Source organism: Bombina bombina, chromosome 4 (genome assembly GCF_027579735.1).
Source record: "Bombina bombina isolate aBomBom1 chromosome 4, aBomBom1.pri, whole genome shotgun sequence".
NCBI lineage: Eukaryota > Metazoa > Chordata > Amphibia > Anura > Bombinatoridae > Bombina > Bombina bombina.
Window position 1 is genome coordinate 719488160 of NC_069502.1, and position 27866 is coordinate 719516025.

At 41.7% G+C, this 27866-nt stretch overlaps 1 protein-coding gene across 1 annotated transcript in view; it reads left to right on the top strand.

Moving 5' to 3' along the window:
* The window catches only part of SPAST (spastin), a gene marked incomplete in the record, with an annotated part of 171477 nt that extends 155283 nt beyond the window's left edge, over positions 1-16194 (top strand). Inside the window, 2 exon segments of the mRNA XM_053710921.1 lie at positions 6377-6417; positions 14943-16194. Of these exon segments, the coding sequence (XP_053566896.1) occupies positions 6377-6417; positions 14943-15065 (164 nt within the window).
* Positions 16195-27866: the final 11672 nt, after the last annotated feature.

A 27866-nucleotide genomic window follows, 5' to 3' on the forward strand; every position in this document is an offset into this window, starting at 1 on the left:
TTGTATGGGCGGAATCCAGCTCCTGTCTAATCTCTGCGGTTCACATCCCAGGTATAGACAATTGGGAAGCGGATTATCTCAGCCGCCAGACGTTACATCTGGGCGAATGGTCTCTTCATCCAGAGGTATTTCTTCAGATTGTTCAGATATGGGGACTTCCAGAAATAGATCTGATGGCTTCTCATCTAAACAGGAAACTTCCCAGGTATCTGTCCAGATCCAGGGATCCTCAGGCGGAAGCGGTGGACGCGTTGTTCCTTGGAATTATCATCCGGCTTATATTTTTCCGCCTCTAGTTCTTCTTCCAAAAGTGATTTCCAAAATCATAATGGAACGTTTGTTTGTGCTGCTGGTGCTCCAGCATGGCCACACAGGTTTTGGTATGCGGATCTTGTTCGGATGGCCAGTTGCCAACCTTGGACACTTCCGTTAAGGCCAGACCTTCTATCTCAAGGCCCATTTTTCCATCAGGATCTCAAATCATTTAATTTGAAGGTATGGAAATTGAACGCTTAATACTTAGTCATAGAGGTTTCTCTGACTCCGTAATTAATACTATGTTACAGGCTCGTAAATCTGTGTCTAGAAAGATTTGTTACAGAGTTTGGAAGACTTACATTTCTTCGTGTTCTTCTCATAAATTCTCTTGGCATTCTTTTAGAATTCCTAGAATTTTACAGTTTCTTCAGGATGGTTTGGATAAGGGTTTGTCTGCAAGTTCCTTGAAAGGACAAATCTCTGCTCGTTCTGTTTCACAGAAAAATTGCTAATCTTCCTGATATTCATTGTTTTGTACAGGCTTTGGTTCGTATCAAGCCTGTCATTAAGTCAATCTCTCCTCCTTGGAGTCTTAATTTGGTTTTGAGGGCTTTACAGGCTCCTCCGTTTGAGCCTATGCATTCTCTGGACATTAAATTACTTTCTTGGAAAGTGGTGTTCCTTTTGGCCATCTCTTCTGCTAGAAGAGTTTCTGAGTTATCTGCTCTTTCTTGTGAGTCTCCTTTTCTGATTTTTCATCCGGATAAGGCGGTTTTGCGGACTTCATTTAAATTTTTACCTAAAGTTGTGAATTCTAACAACATTAGTAGAGAAATTGTTGTCCCTTCGTTGTGTCCTAATCCTAAGAATTCTCTGGAGAGATCTTTACATTCTTTGGATGTAGTAAGAGCTTTGAAATATGTTGAAGCTACTGAAGATTTCAGAAAGACCTCTAGTCTATTTGTTATCTTTTCTGGTTCTAGGAAAGGTCAGAAGGCTTCTGCCATTTCTTTGGCGTCTTGGTTAAAGCTTTTGATTCATCTTGCTTATGTGGCGTCATGTAAATCCCCGCCTTAAAGGATTACGGCTCATTCTACTAGGTTAGTTTCTACTTCCTGGGCTTTTAAGAATGAAGCTTCTGTTGATCAGATTTGCAAAGCAGCAACTTGGTCTTCTTTGCATACTTTTACTAAATTCTACCATTTTGATGTTTTTTCCTCCTTGCAAGCAGTTTTTGGTAGAAAAGTACTTCAGGCAGCTGTTTCAGTTTGATTCTTCTGCTTATAATTTCAGTTTTTTTCATTATAAAGATTAAAACTTTTTGCTTTGGGTTGTGGATTGTTTTTTCAGCGGAATTGGCTGTCTTTATTTTATCCCTCCCTCTCTAGTGACTCTTGCGTTGAAGTTCCACATCTTGGGTATCTGCTATCCCATACGTCACTAGCTCATGGACTCTTGCCAATTACATGAAAGAAAACATAATTTATGTAAGAACTTACCTGATAAATTAATTTCTTTCATATTGGCAAGAGTCCATGAGGCCCACCCTTTTTTGCGGTGGTTATGATTTTTTTGTTTAAAGCACAATTATTCCAATTCCTTGTTTGATGCTTTCGCTCCTTTTTTATCACCCCACTTCTTGGCTATTCGTTAAACTGAATTGTGGGTGTGGTGAGTGGTGTATTTATAGGCATTTTGAGGTTTGGGAAACTTTGCCCCTATGGATCTACTAAAGAAATTATTTATTCATCAGGGGTTTCTTTTACAACCTACGGCTTGCATTGTTCCAGTAACTTCTGCAGCAGCCTTTTGGTTTGAGGCTCTAGAAGAGTCTCTTAAGGTTGAGACTCCATTAGATGACATTTTAGATAGAATTAAGGCTCTCAAGCTAGCTAATTCTTTTATTACTGATGCCGCTTTTCAAATTGCTAAATTAGCGGCAAAGAATGCAGGATTTGCTATCCTAGCACGTAGAGCGTTGTGGCTCAAATCTTGGTCTGCTGATGTTTCATCAATAACTAAGCTTTTAGCTATTCCTTTTAAAGGTAAGACACTTTTTGGGCCTGAATTGAAGGAAATAATTTCTGACATTACAGGAGGTAAAGGCCATGCCCTACCTCAGGATAAGTCTGTTAAGATGAGGGGTAAACAAAATAATTTTCGTTCCGTTCGGAACTTTAAAGGAGGATTATTATTATTATCGGTTATTTGTAGAGCGCCAACAGATTCCGCAGCGCTACCCTCAGCTTCCTCTTCTTCCATAAAGCAGGAAGGGAATTTTACCCAATCTAAGTCAGTCTGGAGACCCATCCAGAACTGGAATAAAGGTAAACAATCCAAAAAGCCCACTGCTGCTACTAAGACTGGATCTAGTAGGGGGCAGACTCTCTTTCTTTGCCCAGGCTTGGGCAAGAGATGTTCAGGACCCCTGGGCACTAGAAATAATGACCCACGCTTATCAATTGGAAATAAAGGACTTTCTCCCAAGAGGGAGATTTCATCTTTCAAGATTATCTGCAAACCAGATAAAAAGAGGCGTTCTTACACTATGTAAAAGACCTTTTTACCATGGGAGTAATTTGTCCAGTTCCAAAATTGGAACAGGGGCAGGGTTTCTACTCAAATCTATTTGTGGTTCCCCAAGAAGAGGGAACTTTCAGACCCATCTTAGACCTCAAGTGTCTAAACAAGTTTCTCAGAGTTCCATCATTCAAGATGGAGACTATACAAACAATTTTACCAATGATCCAGGAGGGTCAATATATGGCTACCGTGGACTTGAAGGATGCTTACCTTCATATTCCTATCCACAAGGATCATCATCAGTTTGTAAGGTTCGCCTTCTTGGACAAACATTATCAGTTTGTGGCTCTTCCCTTCGGGTTGGCCACAGCACCCAGAATCTTCACAAAGGTTCTAGGGTCTCTTTTGGCGGTTCTCAGACCGCGAGGCATAGCAGTGGCGCCTTATCTGGACGATATTCTGATCCAGGTGTCAACATATCTGACAAAATCTCACACAGACACAGTAGTGTTTTTTCTGAGAACTCACGGTTGGAAGGTGAACATAGAGAAAAGTTCACTTGTCCCACAGACAAGGGTTCCTTTCTTGGGAACTCTGATGGACTCGGTAGCCATGAAAATATTTCTGACGGAGGTCAGAAAATAAAGTATTCTAAATACTTGCCGAGCACTTCAGTCCATTCCTCGGCCATCAGTGGCTCACTGTATGGAGGTAATTGGATTAATGGTAGCGGCAATGGACATCATTCCGTTTGCTCGCTTTCATCTCAGACCGCAGCAGCTGTACATGCTTGGACAGTGGAATGGGGATTATGCGGATTTATCTCCTCAGATAAATCTAGATCAAGAAACCAGAGACTCTCTTCTTTGGTGGTTGTCGCTGGATCATCTGTCCCAGGGGACTTGCTTCCGCAGACCCACGTGGGTGATAGTGACAACGGACGCCAGCCTTCTGGGCTGGGGTGCAGTCTGGAATTCCCTGAAGGCTCAGGGTCTTTGGACTCAGGTGGAGTCTACTTCCAATCAATATTCTGGAACTTAGAGCAATATTCAATGCGCTTCAGGCATGGCCTCAGTTGGCTTCGGACAAATTCATCAGATTCCAGTCGGACAATATCACGACTGTGGCCTATATCAATCATCAGGGGGGAACAAGGATTTCCTTAGCGATGAAAGAGGTATCCAAGATAATCCGTTGGGCGGAGGCCCACTCTTGTCATCTGTCAGCATCTACATCCCAGGAGTAGAGAACTGGGAAGCGGATTTTCTAAGCTGACAGACTTTTCATCCGGGGTATTTGCCTCATTGATTCTCCGGTGGGGCAAACCGGAATTGGATCTGATGGCATCTCGACAGAATGCCAAGCTTCCAAGATACGGATCCAGGTTGAGGGATCCCCAGGCAGAACTGATAGATGCCTTGGCAGTGCCTTCAGCCTAGCTTATGTGTTTCCACCGTTTTCTCTCCTTCCACGCGTGATTGCTCGAATCAAACAGGAGAGAGCTTCAGTGATCCTGATAGAGCCTGCGTGCCCACGCAAGACTTGGTATGCGGATCTAGTGAACATGTCCTCTCTACCACCGTGGAAACTTCCTTTGAGACAGGACCTTTCTTATTCAAGGTCCTTTCCAACATCCAAATCTCTGCAGCTGACTGCATGGAGATTGAACGCTTGATTTTATCGAAGCAAGGATTCTCTGATTCAGTTATCAGTACTTTGATACAGGCTAGAAAGCCTGTCACTAGAAAAATCTATCATAAGATATGGCGTAAATATCTTTATTGGTGTGAATCCAAGGGCTACTCATGGAGTAAAGTTACGATTCCTAGGATTCTGTCTTTTCTCCAAGAAGGATTGGAGAAAGGCTTATCAGCTAGTTCCTTAAAGGAACAAATTTCTGCGTTGTCAATTTTGTTTCACAAACGCTTGGCAGATGTGCCAGATGTTCAGTCTTTTCGTCAGGCTCTAACCAGAATTAAGCCTGTATTTAGACCAATTACTCCTCCCTGGAGTTTGAATTTAGTTCTTAGAGTTCTTCAAGGGGTTCCGTTTGAACCTTTGCATTCCATAGATATAAAATTATTATCTTGGAAAGTTCTGTTTTTGGTTGCTTTTTCTTCTGCTCGAAGAGTTTCTGAGCTTTCAGCATTACAGTGTGATTCGCCTTATCTCATATTTCATTCAGATAAGGTGGTGTTACGTACCAAACCTGGTTTTCTTCCTAAGGTTGTTTCGAATAAAAAAATTATTGTTCCTTCATTGTGTCCTAATCCTCCTAAGAAGGAGCGTCTGTTACATAACTTGGACGTGATCCGTGCCTTAAAGTTTTACTTACAGGCAACTAAGGATTTCCGTCAATCATCTTCATTGTTTATTCTGGAAAGCGTAGGGGTCAGAAAGCTACGGCTACCTCTCTTTCTTTTTGGCTGAGAAGTATCATCCGCCTGGCATATGAGACTGCTGGACAGCAGCCTCCTGAAAGAATTACGGCTCATTCTACTAGGGCTGTGGCTTCCACATGGGCTTTTAAAAACGATGCATCTGTTGAACAGATTTGTAAGGCTGCGACTTGGTCGTCCCTTCATACTTTTTCCAAATTTTACAAATTTGATACTTTTGCTTCTTCTGAGGCGGTTTTTGGGAGAAAAGTTCTTCAAGCAGTGGTACCTTCCGTTTAGGTCTCTGTCTTGTCCCTTTCATCCGTGTCGTGTTGCTTTGGTATTGTATCCCACAAGTAAGGATGAAATCTGTGGACTCGTCATATCTTGTAGAAGAAAAGGAAATTTATGCTTACCTGATAAATTGATTTCTTCTACGATACGAGTCCACGGCCCTCCCTGTCAATTTATAACTTCAGTCACCTTTAAGGTTTTCCTTTCTCTTCCTATAACCTTCGGTCGAATGACTGGAGGTGGAGGGGAAGGGAGGAGCTATATATACAGCTCTGCTGTGGTGCTCTTTGCCACTTCCTGTTAGCAGGAGGATAATATCCCACAAGTAAGGATGAAATCCGTGGACTCGTCGTATCGTAGAAGAAATCCATTTATCAGGTAAGAATAAATTTCCTTTTTTTAAATATTGACAAAATTATTATAAAGTTTTAGTGTCTAAAACTATGGGAGCTGCCATGTTACTTTCTCTGTTGTGGCCTGTTAGGGACAGTTATAAATAGGTCACTAGAGTGTGCAGCCAATGACTGTGTGGAATAGAACTGAAAAGCTCACAATTTCAGAATGTTATTACAGGAAAAGGGGACAAAATAAATAATGAAAGTATATTGCAGACTTTTTTTGTTACCGAAATAAAGTAAAAGGAGATTTTTATGTAAACAATTTAATATGCTCCAGGAGTTTAAATAGATAATTGGAAACAAATTAAAGGGTATAAACAATTAGGAAATGCTGTCCCTTTAACTTCCCATTTGACACTGACAGTCATTGCTGCAGACTGATGCAAATTCTATATGAAAATAATCTTATCTATCGTTTAGTTGTTAAAACAGTTTGTGCCTCTTTTCTTTTAAGAACATTTGAGATCTTTCTGACTGCAAAAGGTGAAGTGAGCAAATCTGACTAACTTTTTTTTATTTTTACAGAGCTAAAACCTGAACAGGTAAAAAATATGTCTGCAAGTGAGGTAAGTGGGACACTAATTTATTTTATATACATACTTCATCTATAGCAGTTGAACCCCTTATGCCTATTGGATGTAGGTACTACGTCACAGGGTACTCTGCTCAGCGTACTCTGTTGACGTACTACCTATGTGCAACCTTCTACCTCATGCTGCATCCTCACTGTCAGTTTTGACAGCAGGCAGGGGCAGAAGGCATCTAACATCATATGGTCTAGGGAGCGAAAAAATACGCTTCCTTAATAGATGAAGGCAAATCGCTGATGCAGACCGTGAACTCTGTCGCTGTTTGCAACGGCTTGCAGTGATGTGTGAGGGAGGGAGGAAGAAGGGGAGGGTTCCCTAGGCTACAGAAAAAAGATTTGGTGAAGGAGGTGGAGGGATGGGCCACTACGCTGCAGAAACATATTGTAACAGATGGAGGGGGTCCCTACAGACAATCGATTGGGGAGGGTTAAAGGGTGACCGCTGCACTACAGAAATTTTTTTTAATCATTTAAAAAAATTAATAAAATCACCAAACTAGGTACTGGCAGACCTTAGAAGGTGGCTTCTATTCAGTGGGGGAGGGTTAGATATCTGTTTGGGAGGTTTGAGGAGGGATCCCTACAGTAAATGTACAAAAATGCAGACTGTCTGCCAGTACCTAAAGATGTTGGTGACCAGTGGGGGGGGGTGAGAGAAGGAAGAGAGCTGTTTGGTTAAGAACAGGTAGGGATCAGGGGCTGGTAGGTGTCAGGAGCAGGGATAGGCACGGACCAAGACTGTGGCAGACATTTTCCAAAGTACAGACCTTAGTGAAGGACACCAAGGTACATTTCAAACTAAAAACATCACAAAACACTCTCTTTACTGAGAGGGTAGTGGATGCATGGTGGAAAAGCCATCCAGCAGAAGTGGTAGAGACAGTGAAGAAATGTAGAAATGCATGGGATAGGTATAAGGCTATGCTAGGTATAAGATAAGGACAGGAACTAATAAAAGTATTCAGAAAATTGGGCAGACTAGATTGGCCGAATAGTTCCTATCTGCCAACACATTCTAAGTTTCTATAAGTCAGGAGAGCGGCACTTTGCTGTCAAATGGTCTGCTTGTTGGTTGCCCCTGGTCTAGTTCCACAAGTACAAATTAGTCATCTAATCAAATAAGTTAAAAATAACATTTATATAAATACTGCTTGTGGTATACTAGTATAAATTTTTTTCAAAATTCTAACCTTTTTTTTTTTTTTTTTTGTATTGAGAGTCTGCAACTCCTAACCAAACTCACCCACCTTGATGTTAATCGCATGATCATCATGCTTGGTTACCTTTTTGGTTAGGTAAGGTTTATCAGAGTAGGCGGTGGTCTTCTACACACAGACACCAGCACCATGCTGCCGGACAGATCAAGGATCGGGACGGGTCACGGGTGGTTGACACAGGCTGCACTGCAGGCAGCTTGCTTCTTCCTTCTCTCACTATCCCACTTCCTTGGGTGCGGCCCCAACCCCGCAAAACATGGTGCCGCCTTTGTCAAGAAGGAGTCAGGACCAGCATTCATCTGTCCTACTCCTCCCTGCCCCCTGCAAAATGGGTGGTGGACACTGCAAGGGCCAGTCACGGACACCAGTGTCCGTGTACGGACACCTTGCCTATCCTTGGTCAGGAGAAAGGTGCAATATCTACACTACAGCTAAAATTAAATTTACAAGATACCTGATTCACCCCTTTTTCAAAAGTGTGGTGCAATTAGTGGCCTTCTAATTACCAAAAAGCAATGGCAAACCATGCATGTCTGCTGTTTCTGAACAAAGGGGATAACAGTAAAGCTTTTACAACCATTTGCCTTATGACTGCACAAGTGGTATGTAAATAATTTCAGTGAGAAACCCACCAGGGTGGCGTTTGGAATTAACTGTACTTAAAAGTTTTGTTTTTTCAAGGCCTACAAAGGATCTAGTTAAAGGATTGAATGTTGTTCGATGGCCACCATTTAATACGCACTCTATTTGAAGTCTTAAGTTGGATAAAATTAATTTATAAATTAAGTTGTGGGAGTATGCAAAGATGTGCATTAAAAAGGCTTTTCTGAAATACAAACTCAGACTGGCAACTTTATTGATAGTGTGAGCATGTTCACAATAGGCATTACATCAGAACTACAATTTCTTCTGCTTCGAGTGATCACTTGAAAATCTGTGTTTTCTCTTGTTAAGTGTATCCAGTCCACGGATCATCCATTACTTGTGGGATATTCTCCTTCCCAACAGGAAGTTGCAAGAGGATCACCCACAGCAGAGCTGCTATATAGCTCCTCCCCTCACTGCCATACCCAGTCATTCTCTTGCAACTCTCAACAAAGATGGACGTAGTAAGAGGAGAGTGGTGTATTATAGTTAGTTTCTTAACTTCAATCAAAAGTTTGTTATTTTTAAATGGTACCGGAGTGTACTGTTTTATCAAAGGCAGCATTAGAAGAAGAATCTGCCTGTGATTTCTATGATCTTAGCAGAAGTAACTAAGATCCATTGCCGTTCTCACATATTCTGAGGAGTGAGGTAACTTCAGAGGGGGAATGGCGTGCAGGTTTTCCTGCAATAAGGTATGTGCAGTTAACATATTTCTAGGGATGGAATTTGCTAGAAAAATGCTGCTGATACCGGATTAATGTAAGTTAAGCCTAAATGCAGTGATTTAATAGCGACTGGTATCAGGCTTATTAACAAAGATACATATTCTTATAAAAGTGTAATATAAAACGTTTGCTGGCATGTTAATCGTTTTTATATATGTTTGGTGACAAAACTTATTGGGGCCTGGTTTTTTCTCCACATGGCTGGCTTGATTTTTGCCTAGAAACAGTTTCCTGAGGCTTTCCACTGTTGTAATATGAGTGGGAGGGGCCTATTTTAGCGCTTTTCTGCGCAGCTAAAATTACAGACAGAGACACTCAGCTTCCTTCTGCATGATACAGGACATCTCTGAAGGGCTCAAAAGGCTTCAAAAGTCGTGTTTGAGGAGGGTAACAACCACAGTAGACCTGTGGCAGTTGTTGTGACTGTTTAAAAACGTTTTTGTCATTTATAATTCCGTTTTTGGTATTAAGGGGTTAATCATCCATTTGCAAGTGGGTGCAATGCTCTGCTAACTTGTTACATACACTGTAAAAATTTCGCTAGTGTAACTGCCTTTTTTCACTGTTATTTCAAATTTTGCAAAAATTTGTTTCTCTTAAAGGCACAGTAACGTTTTTTATATTGCTTGTTAACTTTGTTTAAAGTGTTTTCCAAGCTTGCTAGTCTCATTGCTAGTCTGTATAAACATGTCTGACACAGAGGAAACTACTTGTTCATTATGTTTAAAAGCCATGGTGGAGCCCCATAGGAGAATGTGTACTAAATGTATTGATTTCACCTTAAACAGTAAAGATCAGTCTTTATTTATAAAAGAATTGTCACCAGAGGGGTCTGTCGAGGGGGAAGTCATGCCGACTAACTCTCCCCACGTGTCGGACCCTTCGCCTCCCGCTCGAGGGACGCACGCCAATATGGCTCCAAGTACATCAGGGATGCCCATAGCGATTACTTTGCAGGACATGGCTGCAATCATGAATAATACCCTGTCACAGGTGTTAGCCAGATTGCCTGAATTGAGAGGCAAGCGCGATAGCTCTGGGGTTAGACGAGATACAGAGCGCGTAGATGCTGTAAGAGCCATGTCTGATACTGCGTCACAATATGCAGAACCTGAGGACAGAGAGCTTCAGTCTGTGGGTGACGTCTCTGAATCGGGGAAACCTGATTCAGAGATTTCTAATTTTAAATTTAAGCTTGAGAACCTCCGTGTGTTGCTTGGGGAGGTATTGGCTGCTCTGAATGACTGTGACACAATTGCAGTGCCAGAGAAATTGTGTAGGCTGGATAAATACTATGCAGTGCCGGTGAGTACTGATGTTTTTCCAATACCTAAAAGGCTTACAGAAATTATTAGTAAGGAGTGGGATAGACCCGGTGTGCCCTTTTCCCCACCTCCTATATTTAGAAAAATGTTTCCAATAGATGCCACTACACGGGACTTATGGCAGACAGTCCCTAAGGTGGAGGGAGCAGTTTCTATTTTAGCAAAGCGTACCACTATCCCGGTTGAGGACAGTTGTGCTTTTTCAGATCTAATGGATAAAAAATTAGAGGGTTACCTTAAGAAAATGTTTATTCAACAAGGTTTCATTTTACAGCCCCTTGCATGCATTGTGCCTGTCACTGCTGCGGCGGCGTTCTGGTTTGAGGCCCTGGAAGAGGCCATCCATACAGCTCCATTGACTGAAATTGACAAGCTTAGAACACTTAAGCTAGCTAACTCATTTGTTTCTGATGCCATTGTTCATTTGACTAAACTAACGGCTAAGAATTCCGGATTCGCCATTCAGGCGCGCAGGGCGCTATGGCTTAAATCCTGGTCAGCTGATGTGACTTCAAAGTCTAAATTACTTAACATTCCTTTCAAGGGGCAGACCTTATTCGGGCCTGGTTTGAAAGAAATTATTGCTGACATTACTGGAGGTAAGGGTCATACCCTTCCTCAGGACAGGGCCAAATCAAGGGCCAAACAGTCTAATTTTCGTGCCTTTCGAAATTTCGAGGCAGGTGCAGGATCAGCTCCCTCTACTTCAAAACAAGAGGGAACTTTTGCTCAATCTAAGCAGGCCTGGAAACCTACCCAGTCCTGGAACAAGGGCAAGCAGGCCAGAAAGCCTGCTGCTGCCTCGAAGACAGCATGAAGGAGCGGCCCCCTATCCGACAACGGATCTAGTAGGGGGCAGACTCTCTCTCTTCGCCCAGGCGTGGGCAAGAGATGTTCAGGATCCCTGGGCGTTGGAGATCATATCTCAGGGATATCTTCTGGACTTCAAAGCTTCTCCCCCACAAGGGAGATTTCACCTTTCAAGATTATCTGCAAACCAGATAAAGAAATAGGCATTCCTAAGCTGCGTGCAAGACCTCCTTGTAATGGGAGTGATCCATCCAGTTCCGCGGACGGAACAAGGACAGGGGTTTTATTCAAATCTGTTTGTGGTTCCCAAAAAAGAGGGAACCTTCAGACCAATTTTGGATTTAAAGATCCTAAACAAATTCCTCAGAGTTCCGTCATTCAAGATGGAAACTATTCGAACCATTTTACCCATGATCCAAGAGGGGTCAGTACATGACCACAGTGGACTTAAAGGATGCCTACCTTCACATTCCAATTCACAAGAATCATCATCGGTTCCTGAGGTTTGCCTTTCTAGACAGGCATTACCAGTTTGTAGCTCTTCCATTCGGGTTGGCTACAGCCCCAAGAATTTTTACAAAGGTTCTGGGCTCACTTCTGGCGGTTCTAAGACCGCGACGCATAGCGGTGGCTCCTTACCTAGACGACATCCTGATACAGGCGTCAAGCTTTCAAATTGCCAAGTCTCATACAGAAATAGTTCTGGCATTTCTGAGGTCGCATGGGTGGAAAGTGAACGAAGAAAAGTGTTCTCTATCTCCTCTCACAAGGGTTTCCTTCCTAGGGACTCTGATAGATTCTATAGAAATGAAAATTTACCTGACAGAGTCCAGGTTATCAAAACTTCTAAATGCTTGCCGTGTTCTTCACTCCATTCCGCGCCCCACGGTGGCTCAGTGCATGGAAGTAATCGGCTTAATGGTAGCGGCGATGGACATAGTGCCATTTTCGCGCCTGCATCTCAGACCGCTGCAATTATGCATGCTCAGTCAGTGGAATGGGGATTACACAGATTTGTCCCCTCTACTAAATCTGGATCAGGAAACCAGAGATTCTCTTCTCTGGTGGTTATCTCGGGTCCATCTGTCCAAAGGTATGACCTTTCGCAGGCCAGATTGGACCATTGTAACAACAGACGCCAGCCTTCTAGGTTGGGGTGCAGTCTGGAACTCCCTGAAGGCTCAGGGTTCATGGACTCAGGAGGAGAAACTCCTCCCAATAAATATTCTGGAGTTAAGAGCAATATTCAATGCTCTTCTAGCTTGGCCTCAGTTGGCAAAACTGAGGTTCATCAGATTTCAGTCGGACAACATCACGACTGTGGCTTACATCAACCATCAAGGGGGGACCAGGAGTTCCCTAGCGATGTCAGAAGTCTCCAAGATAATTCGCTGGGCAGAGACTCACTCTTGCCACCTGTCAGCGATCCATATCCCAGGGGTAGAGAACTGGGAGGCGGATTTTCTAAGTCGTCAGACTTTTCATCTGGGGGAGTGGGAACTCCATCCGGAGGTGTTTGCTCAATTGGTTCTCCGTTGGGGCAAACCAGAACTGGATCTCATGGCGTCTCGCCAGAACGCCAAGCTTCCTTGTTGCGGATCCAGGTCCAGGGACCCAGAAGCGGCACTGATGCTCTAGCAGCGCCTTGGTTCTTCAACCTGGCTTATGTGTTTCCACCGTTTCCTCTGCTCCTTCGTCTGATTGCCAAAATCAAACAGGAGAGAGCATCAGTGATATTGATGGCGCCTGCGTGGCCACGCAGGACCTGGTATGCAGACCTAGTGGACATGTCATCCTTTCCACCATGGACTCTGCCTCTGAGACAAGACCTTCTAATACAAGGTCCTTTCAATCATCCGAATCTACTTTCTCTGAGACTGACTGCATGGAGATTGAACGCTTGATTCTATCAAAGCGTGGCTTCTCCGAGTCAGTAATTGATACCTTAATACAGGCACGAAAGCCTGTCACCAGGAAAATTTACCACAAGATATGGCGTAAATATCTTCATTGGTGTGAATCCAAGAATTACTCATGGAGTAGGGTTAGGATTCCTAGAATATTGTCCTTCCTCCAAGAGGGTTTGGACAAAGGATTATCAGCTAGTTCTTTAAAGGGACAGATTTCTGCTCTGTCTATTCTTTTACACAAGCGTCTGGCAGAAGTTCCAGACGTTCAGGCATTTTGTCAGGCTTTAGTTAGAATTAAGCCTGTGTTTAAACCTGTTGCTCCCCCATGGAGCTTAAACTTGGTTCTTAAAGTTCTTCAAGGGGTTCCGTTTGAACCCCTTCATTCTATTGATATCAAACTTCTATCATGGAAAGTTCTTTTTCTGATGGCTATTTCCTAGGCTCGAAGAGTCTCGGAGTTATCTGCCTTACATTGTGATTCTCCTTATCTGATCTTTCATTCAGATAAAGTAGTTCTGCGTACAAAACCTGGGTTTTTACCTAAGGTGGTTTCTAACAAGAATATCAATCAAGAGATTGTTGTTCCATCATTATGCCCTAATCCTTCTTCAAAGAAGGAACGTCTTTTGCATAACCTAGACGTAGTCCGTGCATTGAAGTTTTACTTGCAGGCTACTAAAGATTTTCGTCAAACATCTAACCTGTTTGTTGTTTACTCTGGACAGAGGAGAGGTCAAAAGGCCTCGGCAACCTCTTTCCTTTTGGCTTCGGAGTATAATCCGTTTAGCATATGAGACTGCTGGACAGCAGCCCCCTGAAAGAATTACAGCTCATTCTACTAGAGCTGTGGCTTCCACCTGGGCCTTTAAAAATGAGGCCTCTGTTGAACAGATTTGCAAGGCTGCGACTTGGTCTTCGCTTCATACCTTTTCAAAATTTTACAAATTTGATACTTTTGCTTCTTCGGAGGCTGTTTTTGGGAGAAAGGTTCTACAGGCAGTGGTTCCTTCCGTTTAAGTTCCTGCCTTGTCCCTCCCATCATCCGTGTACTTTAGCTTTGGTATTGGTATCCCACAAGTAATGGATGATCCGTGGACTGGATACACTTAACAAGAGAAAACATAATTTATGCTTACCTGATAAATTTATTTCTCTTGTAGTGTATCCAGTCCACGGCCCGCCCTGTCCTTTTAAGGCAGGTCTAAATTTTAATTACACTTCAGTCACCACTGCACCCTATGGTTTCTCCTTTCTCGGCTTGTTTCGGTCAAATGACTGGATATGGCAGTGAGGGGAGGAGCTATATAGCAGCTCTGCTGTGGGTGATCCTCTTGCAACTTCCTGTTGGGAAGGAGAATATCCCACAAGTAATGGATGATCCGTGGACTGGATACACTACAAGAGAAATAAATTTATCAGGTAAGCATAAATTATGTTTTTATACATTTATTTTACTCAGGGCATTACAAATAACCACATCAAAGCACTATGGTGCCTTGAAAATCCATTCCTAGTAAGATGCCTCTAAATCCCTGGTCAGGTTGTAAGGTAAAGGAGGCAGCACAATGCCAGGTGTATTGTTCTCTTCCTATTCTTTCTGTTTTAACCCCCCCACCCTGAGCATGGCACTGAAAGAGTTGCTATACTTCAGGCGATTGTTTCCTTCCAAAAAGCACCACAGGTAAGGGACATGCATAGATGTTCTGTGAATTATATATGTAAAACATCCTCTCGCCAAAAATGTTTGGCCTGGCACCTAGTTTTTTTTTAAATGTATCCCTTCTGTAACTCCCATGAAAATATGTATTTCATATCTATTGAATTTGCTTTTATGTGGTAGATTAATTTTATTTTATTTACTTTTTAGATGAGAAATATTAAGTATTCTGATTTCATGAGCTCCTTGAAGAAAATTAAGCGCACTGTCAGCCCTTCTACCCTGGATTCATACATTCAATGGAACAAAGAATTTGGGGATACAACAGTTTGAAAGGCAGAGACTGTTCTTTCTAGAGACTAGAAATGCTTCACTATTTGCAGTTCAGCTCATCTTGAGGTCGAGACTTTGGAGATGTTTGAATTTAAAAACACAACAGAAAAAAAAACCCTCATATTGAGCACTAAAATTACAGAAGTTTGAACAAGCCAACTACTGTAAAAATAATTTCTAAAACTTGGAAGATATTAACAGGGCGTTTATGCCTTTTGCTTCCATATTTACTCACAGGCACTCTTTTTTTTAAGTTGGAGCGCTGTATGAGGAATTAAAACATGTGGTATAAGGCGGAGTCTTCACTAATTTGCTGAACATTGTTATATCTACCCTCAACTAGTAATGTCAATGTCACCGACATACGCGATCCAATTATTCGGCAATAGGAAGAAATTGTGCCTTGGATTTCTGTTCTTACTCATAATTGTACCTGCCTCTTCTTTTTAATACTTTACTGAATATATATTGTACACTTCTAAACATCTACTGATTGCAACTTTTTTGTGGGGGGGCGGTGGATTTTGTATCTTTTTTTCCTGTAGGGGGAGGATTTATAAGCCTGCTTTCCTTTTCTTGATGTGCCAAAGGATACAACTGATGTATATAGGTCTGTCACCTTTCAGTAATGAGAACTCTAGACATAGATTTAATATATAATTTAGTTTATCTGAGAAGTTTAATACTTTCACAGTGTTCATGGAATTTTAAATGTATTAACCGTTTGATGTACTGTTACTGCAGTTCTGATGTCTGATTTTGCGTCATTAAAATTGGACAGAAATTTTAGAACAACCTCATAGTTTCAATTATAACTTAAATGTTCAGTACATTACTGGAGAGATGGCGAGCCTAAATGCACGAGAGAAGAATTATAAAAATCCTATTATTTAAGCATATGAATAAAATGTGAAGCACCTGGCTTGCTTTAACTAATCTGTCAACATAACCGAGTTCACCACTTATATGTGAAAAGGCTGTTTAAGATTTTGCATGGGAAGTATGTTTCAAAATATTTTAAAGATGGTGCTAGGTACTTTTTTCACAAATGAAGGGTAATTTAAATTAGCTTTTTTTTTTTTCTTCTAAATCTGTAAGATGCAAAAGGCAAAAATAAACCTACCACATATGTCTGTCTTTTTATTCAGAGAACTCTTAAGACTGCCTCTGCTGTTTGATGCACTTGTTAATATCATTGTCTTAATTTGAGTATTGAGTTTGATCCTTATATTAATAATATATATTCTATATTAAGTTGTCATTGTAGAAAAAATGTAAATTTGTTGCATTCTTTAGCATATTAACATGAATTATGTACAGATAAAAAAAATATAGATATTTTTGAATTTTTATTATTCCTTTAAGTCTTTAGACTCGTTAACATTTGTGTACATTTTTCTAAAGCGAAGTAGAGGGTTCTCTCGGATCTGTCTATTAACCATGTGCATGTATGTAGAATCCAGACTTATGCACCCTTTTTAGATAGTTATCAAACTCCCTCTTTCTGCCACAGACTTTTTTTTTTTTTTTATAATTCCCTCATCTGTAAGGACTTAACCTGAAACTATTGCCTTATTAAACCTATATATCTGTTTTGTTTAATATAATTTCAGTAACTTAACATATGATATTAGGTGGTGCTCTGTTTGTTTTCATATACATTTGATATTTGGCCAGCAAGAAAACATGGATGATGTGCTGATGTTAAATATACTAATGTTCAGAATTGGAGATAAATCTAAATCCCACTTTTTTTTTTTTTATTCAAGGAGTAGTTGATCCAAAATGGAATATTACCCTCTGACTGAGGGTGTAACCACACCAGAGGCAAGCCACTAACTATCTCTCAAGCAGACTTGGCATGAGATTATGCTTACCCAGGCCTATCCTCTCTTAGTTCATCAGCTGCTGTTTGTTTTAAGATGTTTACACAGTTTGATTTCAGATGTCTGCATTGTGTATATAATTTTTAAAAAAAATCTAACTTATTAAATACAGATTTGTGTTAATAAAACAACTTTTAATTTCTTATGCGTTCTGATTAAAGAAAAAAGTCTGATTTGTTAAAATGCCACTTAAAGGGACATTATACACATTTTTTCTTTGCATAAATGTTTTGTAGATGATCTATTTATATAGCCCATAAAGTTGTTTGTTTGTTTTTTTTTTAAATGTATAGTTTTGCTTATTTTTAAATAACATTGTTCTGATTTTCAGACTCCTAACCAAGCCCCATAGTTTTATGAGAATACCTTCAGCTACCTTCTCCAGCTTGCTCCTGTTTGTGTAAAGGGTCTTTTCATATGCAAAAGAAGGGGGGAGTGTCTTATTTCCCACTTGCAATGGGCTTTCCAGCTACCTTTTCAACAGAGCTAAACTGAGAGTTTCTAAGTAAGTTTTCTCTTGTTAAGTGTATTCAGTCCACGGATCATCCATTACTTATGGAATATATTCTCTTCCCAACAGGAAATTGCAAGAGGATCACCCAAGCAGAGCTGCTACATAGCTCCTCCCCTCACATGTCATATTCAGTCATTCTCTTGCAACTTAATAGATAGGACGTTGTGAGAGGTCTGTGGTGTTTTTATACTTAGTTTATTTCTTCAATCAAAAGTTTATTTTAAAATGACACCGGAGTGTGTTGTTTATTCTCAGGCAGTATTTGGAAGAAGAATCTGCCTGCGTTTTCTATGATCTTAGCGGCAGTAACTAAGATCCACTGGCTGTTCTCGCATATTCTGAGGAGTGGGGTAACTTTCAGAAAGGGAATAGCGTGCGGGGAATCCTGCAAACAAGGTATGTGCAGTAAATTATTTTTCTAAGGAATGGAATTGACTAAGAAAATACTGCTGATACCGATGTAATGTAAGTAAAAGCCTTTAATACAGTGAGAGCGACTGTTAGCAGGCTGGTTTAAATATATACAGTAAAGTAATTTTCTAAGGAATGGAATTTGACTGAGAAAATGCTATTAATACTGAAGTGATGTTATAAGCCTTAAATGCAGTAGGAAGACTGGTATCAGGCTTATCAATAGAGATACATGCTCCTTAAAAAAGGATGTTTTAAACGATTTTTGGCATGTTTAATCGTTTTGTGAGGTACATTGGTGATAAAACTTGTTGGGGCATAAAATTTAAGGGGTTAATCATCCATTTGCAAGTGGGTGCAATGCTCTGCTAACTTAATACATTTACTGTGAAAATTTGTTTGCTATAACTGATTTGGTTCATTGTTATTTCAACTGTGACAGTTTTCTGTGCTTCTTAAAGGCACAGTAGCGTTTTTCTTTATTACTTGTAAAATTATTTACAGTGTTTTCCAAGTCTGCTAGTCTTATTGCTAGTCTGTTTAAACATGTCTGACACAGATGAATCTGTTTGTTCACTATGTTTAAAGGCCACTGTGGAGCCCCACAAACATGTGTACTAAATGTATTGATTTCACTTTAAATAATAAAGGTCAGTCTTTATCTATAAAGGAATTATCACCAGACAACGAGGGGGAAGTTATGCCGACTAACTCTCCTCACGTGTCAGTACCTTCGCCTCCCGCTCAGGAGGCGCGTGATATTGTGGCGCCAAATGCATCAGGGACGGCCATACAAATCAACTTACAAGACATGGCTAATATTATGAATAATACCCTGACAGAAGTATTATCTAAATTGCCAGAATTAAGAGGCAAGCGCGATTGCTCTAGGGTAAGAATAGAGCGCGCTGGTGCTACAAGAGCCATGTCCGATACTGCGTCACAGTTTGCAGAACATGAGGACGGAGAGCTTCATTCTGTAGGTGACGGTTCTGATCCAGGGAAACCGGATTCAGAGATCTCTAATTTTAAATGTAAGCTTGAGAACCTCCGTGTATTGCTAGGGGAGGTTTTAGCAGCTCTGAATGACTGTAACACAGTTGCGATTCCAGAGAAATTATGTAGGCTGGATAGATACTATGCAGTACCGGTGTGTACCGACGTTTTTCCTATACCTAAAAGACTTACAGAAATTATTAGCAAGGAGTGGGATAGACCTGGTGTGCCCTTTTCCCCACCTCCTATATTTAGAAAAATGTTTCCAATAGACGCCACTACACGGGACTTATGGCAGACGGTCCCTAAGGTGGAGGGAGCAGTTTCTACTTTAGCTAAGCGTACCACTATCCCGGTGGAAGATAGTTGTGCTTTTTCGGATCCAATGGATAAAAAATTGGAAGGTTACCTTAAGAAAATGTTTGTTCAACAAGGTTTTATCTTACAGCCCCTTGCATGCATTGCGCCTGTCACTGCTGCTGCGGCATTTTGGTTTGAGTCTCTAGAAGAGGCCATTCACTCAGCCCCATTGGATGAAATTATGGACAAGCTTAAAGCCCTTAAGCTAGCTAATGCATTTGTTTCTGATGCCATTGTACATCTAACTAAACTAACAGCTAAGAATTCCGGTTTTGCCATTCAAGCGCGCAGAGCGTTATGGCTTTAACATAGCCACTTTGATGGAAAGGATTGCAAGCTGCACAAAAGATGGATAATTAAAAAATAACAATTTATTGGTTACAATTTAAAAATGTTTAGCACACATCATAGTAGTTCACCCAAGCACACAGGAGAGGCTGCTCTCCGACGCGTTTCCTGCTACAAAAAGCACTTCATCAGGGATAGCAGCTGATTCCCTGTACTGCCATTTATACCGGTAAATGCGATTTAACCCCTTCGGCACCTATAATATATAAATATATGTATAACAAGACACATAAAAACTTTATTTTGTTTTATTTGCATTAAATGGGACAAAATAATAATAATAATAAATATAAAAAATAAAATGCAACTAATAACATACTGCATCTAGGTTGCTGTATCTCTTTCTCATGGTATATAAATATTCATCTTTTTGTATAATAAGTTTACCCTATAATTGAATTACGCCATCCTTTCTCTTTATCTAACATCTAGAATCGTACAACATTGTTTTTATTCTTTATTTTTTGTTATTTCTATTACCTATGTTCTTAAATAGAGTATAAATATAAGCCATTTAGTCCGGTAATAATGTGGCCCTTCTGACACTAAAAATAAATTGATATTCACCTACCCATAACACATCACATGTTGCTGTGATAAATAAAAATGTGTTAAGGTGCCGAAGGGGTTAAATCGCATTTACCGGTATAAATGGCAGTACAGGGAATCAGCTGCTATCCCTGATGAAGTGCTTTTTGTAGCAGGAAACGCGTCGGAGAGCAGCCTCTCCTGTGTGCTTGGGTGAACTACTATGATGTGTGCTAAACATTTTTAAATTGTAACCAATAAATTGTTATTTTTTAATTATCCATCTTTTGTGCAGCTTGCAATCCTTTCCATCAAAGTGGCTATGTTGTTCGTTATTTCAGCGTTGGGAAATCGCTGTACTGAAAGGATTGTGCATCCAGCCTAGTCTCTGAGGTGATAGTGCAAGTGTTAGTGCTGCTGGTAAACGTGCAATCAATCGAGCTGAACACCAGGTGCGTACAGCGTTCCTAAACACAAGGAGAGTAACAGAGCTTGCCAGTACCACGCTTCCCCTCCCTGCATTGAGTAGGACCGACAGGACGAACAGTCTGAAGTTATAAGGTATTGTCCGGTGTGGGGGTAAAGTGTTTGAACTGTATTAAGAGCAAATTTGAGCTTTGTGGAAAAGACAAAAAGGAAACTCTTGTCATAGACTGTACCTGTGAATTAACATAACAGTGAAGTTATACCGGTTGTTTCATATGCTCTGTTTGTTCACTTACATCTTGAAAATCTTTTCTACTGAAACGTCACTTACATTGTGTATACCTGGATCTGATACGAATCAAGAGTTGAAAGTGAAGTCATCTATATTTTCTTATGCACACAGCATATATAAACATTATTTAGAATCACTGCACGCTTGCACGCTAATATCACTCAGAGTGAACCTAGAGATCAATACCGTTTTGTCGATAATGGTGTATTTTGGAATTTTTGTATGAATGTTGATGCTGGTTATGGCTTAAATCCTGGTCAGCTGATGTGACTTCTAAATCTAAATTACTTAATATTCCTTTCAAGGGGCAAACCTAATTCGGGCCCGGCTTGAAAGAAATTATCGCTGACATTACGGGAGGTAAGGGTCATACCCTTCCTCAGGACAAGGCCAAATCAAAGGCCAAACAGTCTAATTTTCGTGTCTTTCGAAACTTCAAGGCAGGATCAACGTCAACTTCCTCCGCCCCGAAACAGGAAGGAACCGTTGCTCGTTACAGACAGGCCTGGAAAACTAACCAGTCCTGGAACAAGGGCAAGCAGGCCAGAAAACCTGCTACTGCCCCTAAGACAGCATGAAGGGATGGCCCCCTATCCGGAAACGGATCTAGTGGGGGGCAGACTTTCTCTCTTCGCCCAAGCGTGGGCAAGAGATGTCCAGGATCCCTGGGCGTTGGAGATCATATCTCAGGGATATCTTCTGGACTTCAAGGATTCTCCTCCTCTAGGGAGATTTCATCTTTCAAGGTTATCAGAAAACCAAATAAAGAAAGAGGCATTCCTATGTTGTGTACAAGACCTCCTAGTAATGGGAGTGATCCACCCAGTTCCGCGGACGGAACAAGGACAGGGATTTTATTCAAATCTGTTCGTGGTTCCCAAGAAAGAGGGTACCTTCAGGCCAATTTTGGACCTAAAGATTTTAAACAAATTCCTAAGAGTTCCATCATTCAAGATGGAAACTATTCGGACTATCCTACCCACGATCCAAGAGGGTCAGTACATGACCACGGTGGATTTAAAGGATGCCTACCTTCACATACCGATTCACAAAGATCATCATCGGTTCCTAAGATTTGCCTTCCTAGACAGGCATTACCAGTTTGTAGCTCTCCCCTTCGGGTTGGCAAAGGCCCCGAGAATCTTTACAAAGGTGCTGGGCTCTCTTCTGGCGGTTCTAAGACCGCGAGGCATAGCGGTGGCTCCGTATCTAGACGACATCCTGATACAGGCGACAAGCTTGCAAATGGCCAAGTCTCATACAGAGATAGTTCTGGCATTTCTAAGGTCGCATGGGTGGAAGGTGAACGTGGAAAAGAGTTCTCTATCACCACTCACAAGAGTCTCTTTCCTAGGGACTCTGATAGATTCTGTAAAAATGAAAATTTACCTGACGGAGGCCAGGTTATCAAAACTCTTAAATACTTGCCGGGTCCTTCATTCCATTCCACGCCCATCAATGGCTCAGTGCATGGAAGTAATTGGCTTAATGGTAGCGGCAATGGACATAGTCAGTGGAATGGGGATTACTCAGATTTGTCCCCTCTACTAAATCTGGATCAAGAGACCAGAGATTCTCTTCTCTGGTGGTTATCTCGGGTCCATCTGTCCAGGGGCATGACCTTTCGCAGGCCAGATTGGACGATTGTCCTAGGCTGGGGCGCAATCTGGAATTCCCTGAAGGCTCAGGGATCCTGGACTCAGGAGGAGAAACTCCTCCCAATAAATATTCTGGAGCTAAGGGCAATATTCAACGCTCTTCTAGCTTGGCCTCAGCTAGCAACACTGAGGTTCATCAGATTTCAGTCGGACAACATCACGACTGTGGCTTATATCAACCATCAAGGGGGAACCAGGAGCTCCCTAGCGATGTTGGAAGTCTCAAAGATAATTCGCTGGGCAGAGTCTCATTCTTGCCACTTATCAGCGATCCACATCCCAGGTGTGGAGAACTGGGAGGCGGACTTTCTAAGTCGTCAGACTTTTTTCATCCGGGGGAGTGGGAACTCCATCCGGAGGTATTTGCTCAACTGGTCCATCGTTGGGGCAAACCAGAAGTGGATCTCATGGCGTCTCGCCAGAACGCCAAACTTCCTCTTTACGGTTCCAGGTCCAGGGACCCGGGAGCGAAGCTGATAGATGCTCTAACAGCTCCTTGGTTTTTCAACATGGCTTATGTGTTTCCACCGTTTCCTCTGCTCCCTCGACTGATTGCCAAGATCAAACAGGAGAGAGCATCGGTGATTCTGATAGCGCCCGCGTGGCCACGCAGGACCTGGTATGCAGACCTAGTGGTCATGTCGTCCTGTCCTCCATGGACTCTACCTTTGAGGAAAGACCTTCTAATACAAGGTCCCTTCAATCATCCAAATCTAATTTCTCTGAGGCTGACTGCGTGGAGATTGAACGCTTGATCCTATCAAAGCGTGGCTTCTCCGAGTCAGTTATTGATACTTTGATACAGGCACGGTATTGGTGCGAATCCAAGAGTTACTCATGGAGTAAGGTTAGGATTCCAAGGATATTGTCTTTTCTCCAAGAGGGCTTGGAAAAAGGCTTATCAGCTAGTTCTTTAAAGGGACAGATTTCTGCTCTGTCTATTCTTTTGCACAAGCGTCTGGCAGAAGTTCCAGACGTCCAGGCCTTTTGTCAAGCTTTAGCTAGGATTAAGCCTGTATTTAAAGCTGTTGCTCCTCCGTGGAGCTTAAACTTAGTTCTTAAGGTTCTTCAAGGAGTTCCGTTTGAACCTCTTCATTCCATTGATATTAAACTTTCATCTTGGAAAGTTCTGTTTTTGATGGCCATTTCCTCGGCTCGAAGAGTCTCAGAGTTATCTGCCTTACATTGTGATTCTCCTTATCTGATTTTCCATTCAGACAAGGTAGTTCTGCGTACTAAACCTGGGTTTTTACCTAAGGTAGTTTCTAACAGGAATATCAATCAGGAGATTGTTGTTCCATCATTATGTCCTAATCCTTCTTCAAAGAAGGAACGACTTTGGCATAATTTGGACGTAGTCCGTGCCCTGAAATTCTATTTACAGGCAACTAAAGATTTTCGTCAAACTTCTTCCCTGTTTGTCGTTTACTCTGGACAGAGGAGAGGTCAAAAAGCTTCGGCAACCTCTCTCTCCTTTTGGCTTCGTAGCATAATACGTTTAGCCTATGAGACTGCTGGACAGCAGCCCCCTGAAAGAATTACAGCTCATTCCACTAGAGCTGTGGCTTCCACCTGGGCCTTTAAGAATGAGGCCTCTGTTGAGCAGATTTGCAAGGCTGCAACTTGGTCTTCACTTCACACCTTTTCAAAATTTTACAAATTTGACACTTTTGCTTCTTCGGAGGCTGTTTTTGGGAGAAAGGTTCTACAGGCAGTGGTTCCTTCCGTTTAAGTTCCTGCCTTGTCCCTCCCATCATCCGTGTACTTTAGCTTTGGTATTGGTATCCCATAAGTAATGGATGATCCGTGGACTGAATACACTTAACAAGAGAAAACATAATTTATGCTTACCTGATAAATGTATTTCTCTTGTAGTGTATTCAGTCCACGGCCCGCCCTGTCTTTTTAAGGCAGATCTAAATTTTAATTAAAACTTCAGTCACCACTGCACCCTATGGTTCCTCCTTTCTCCTCTTGTTTTGGTCGAATGACTGAATATGATATGTGAGGGGAGGAGCTATGTAGCAGCTCTGCTTGGGTGATCCTCTTGCAATTTCCTGTTGGGAAGAGAATATATTCCATAAGTAATGGATGATCCGTGGACTGAATACACTACAAGAGAAATAAATTTATCAGGTAAGCATAAATTATGTTTTTAAACAGTTTTATACTGGATTTTTATATCAGTATCTGTGCATCTTATTTTTTATAGTAGTGTCTATTACATGCAGTTATATGAAAATTAGTGTATACTGTCCCTTTAAAGGGGTAGTAAAGTCCTAATTAAACTTTCATGATTCAGATGGGGCATGTCAATTTCTAATTTACTTTTCTCTTGCAAGGTGTATCCAGTCCACGGATTCATCCTTACCTGTGGGATATTCTCATTCCCTACAGGAAGTGGCAAAGAGAGCACACAGCAGAGCTGTCCATATAGCTTCCCGTCTAGCTCCGCCCCCCAGTCATTCTCTTTGCCGCTCTAACAGATAGGGCATCTCCACGGGAGGGTAAAGTGAATGTGGTGTTAGATTTGTTATTTTTAAATAGTACTGGTTTGTGCTATTTACTCTCTGGCAGAAATGTGATGAAGAATTCTGCTGAGAGGAAAATGATTTTAGCATGTTGTAACTAAAATCCATTACTGTTCCCACACAGGACTGAGGAGTACCAGAAAACTTCAGTTGGGGGGAACAGTTTGCAGGCTTAACTGCTTTGAGGTATGTTTCAGTCATATTTTTTCTACTCAAGACAAGATAATGCTAGAAGACTGACAAGAATCCCCATGTGGGAAGGGTAAGCCATGTTCTGAGACTTAGTATAGAACTAGAGGCTTATTTAAGACGGCTCAATAGACTGGTTATCATTTTTGCAGGGCAATCGATTATTTTAATTAACAAAATACTCATTATTGGCACTTTTAAAGCACTTTTGGTGTGTTTATTCGGGGTTTTATTCCACATGGCATTATTTTTAGTCACCTAAATTGGGTTCTGAAGGCCCCACAGCTCCGTAGTGGAGAGGAAGGGGCCTAATTTCGCGCCTCAGTTGTGCAGTTTATTCTGACAGATTTCTTTGCATGCGGCTTCACATGGGTCCAGAGACTGCTATGAGGACTTCAAGAGGCTTGCTTTTCTCAAATCCAATCCATAAGGGAAGGTAGGGCCACAGCAGGTTGCTGTGGCAAGGTGCTTTAGTTTATTAACCGGTTGTTTGCTTTAGGCGGCTCCGGTTTGGGTATTAAAGGGTTAATCAGGCTGAAACTTGCTGAGCAATCATATCGAAGCATTAAGCACATACTGTGAAAATTTCAAGAGATTTGGTTCATTTTTCACCGTTTTGTAAAATTGTGTGCGCTTTTTATTTCTTAAAGGCACAGTACCATTTATTGCAAATTGTGTTTTTTACTTGATAAAGTGTTTTTCCAAGCCTGCTTGTATATAATACTAATCTGTTAAACATGTCTGACACTAAGGAAAAGCCTTGCTCTATGTGTTCAGAAGCCATGGTGGAACCCCCACTCAAAATGTGTCCCAAGTGCACTAATGTGTCTATACACTTTAAAGATCATATTGTGTCACTTAAAAATATAGCCCTAGATGATTCTTTGACTGAAGGTAATGAGGATAGTCCGCCTTCCTCTCCCCATGTGTCATCACCAGTTACGCCCGCTCAAGCGATACTTAGTACCTCTAGTGCTTTGGCACCTATTACATTGCAACAACTAGCGGCAGTCATGGATAATTCCCTTGCGGCCTTTTTATCCAAACTGCCAGTTTTCCCTAAAAAGCGCGATAGCTCTGTCTTGAGAACAGATGAGGAGCAGTCGGAAGCTTTGGGGGGTTTATCTGTTGTACCCTCACTACACTCTGAAGTAGGGGCGAGGGATGTAATGTCTGAGGGAGAAATTTCTGACTCAGGAAAAGTTTCTCAGCGGGCAGAATCAGATTCACTAGCGTTTAAATTTAAATTGGAACACCTCCGCGTATTGCTTAGGGAGGTTTTATCAACTCTGGATGATTGTGACCCTATGGTGGTCCCAGAGAAATTGTGTAAAATGGACAAATATCTAGAAGTCCCTGTATACACTGATGCGTTTCCGATCCCTAAGAGGGTGGCGGATATTGTTGCTAGGGAGTGGGAGAGACCAGGTGTACCTTTTGTCCCCCCCCCCCTATCTTTAAGAAAATGTTCCCCATAATTGATCCCAGGCGAGACGCGTGGCACACGGTCCCTAAGGTAGAGGGGGCAGTTTCAACACTAGCCAAGCGCACAACCATACCAATTGAAGACAGTTGTGCTTTCAAAGATCCTATGGATAAAAAATTAGAAGGTTTACTAAAGAAAATATTTGTTCAACAAGGTTTCCTTCTCCAACCTATTGCCTGCATTATTCCTGTAACTACTGCAGCGGCTTTTTGGTTTGTGGCGCTGGAGGAGTCGCTCCAGAGGGAGACTTCATATGACGAAGTCATGGATAGAATTAATGCTCTAAAACTGGCTAATTCTTTTATCACAGATGCCGCTTTGCAATTAGCTAAGTTAGCGGCAAAAAATTCTGGTTTTGCCATTATGGCGCGCAGAGCGCTTTGGCTCAAGTCATGGTCGGCCGACGTGTCGTCCAAAACAAAATTACTAAATATTCCTTTCAAGGGAAAGACCCTTTTCGGGCCCGAGTTGAAAGAGATTATTTCGGATATTACCGGGGGAAAGGGCCATGCCCTCCCGCAAGATAGGCCTTTTAAGGCTAAAAACAAGGCTAATTTTCGTTCCTTTCGCAACTTCAGGAGCGGTCCTGCTTCAACCTCTGCAACCACAAAGCAAGAGGGTAACGCTTCACAGCCCAAGGCAACCTGGAAGCCTTTGCAGGGCTGGAACAAGGGTAAACAGGCCAAAAAGCCTGCGGCTGCTACTAAAACAGCATGAAGGGGTAGCCCCCGATCCGGGACCGGATCTGGTAGGGGGCAGACTCTCTCTCTTTGCTCAGGCTTGGGCAAGAGATGTTCCCGATCCCTGGGCATTAGAGATCGTTGCTCAGGGATATCTTCTAGAATTCAAGGACTCCCCTCCAAGGGGAAGGTTCCACATTTCTCGTCTCTCTACAGACCAGACAAAGAAAGAGGCGTTCTTACGCTGTGTAGAAGATCTACTCAAGATGGGAGTGATATATCCAGTTCCAATTACAGAACAAGGACTGGGTTTTTACTCAATCCTGTTTGTGGTTCCCAAAAAGGAAGGAACTTTCAGGCCAATCCTGGATCTAAAAATTCTAAACAAATTCCTCAGAGTTCCATCATTCAAAATGGAGACCATTCGGACAATCTTATCGATGATCCAGGAAGGTCAATATCTGACTACTCGGATTAATGGTAGCAGCAATGGACG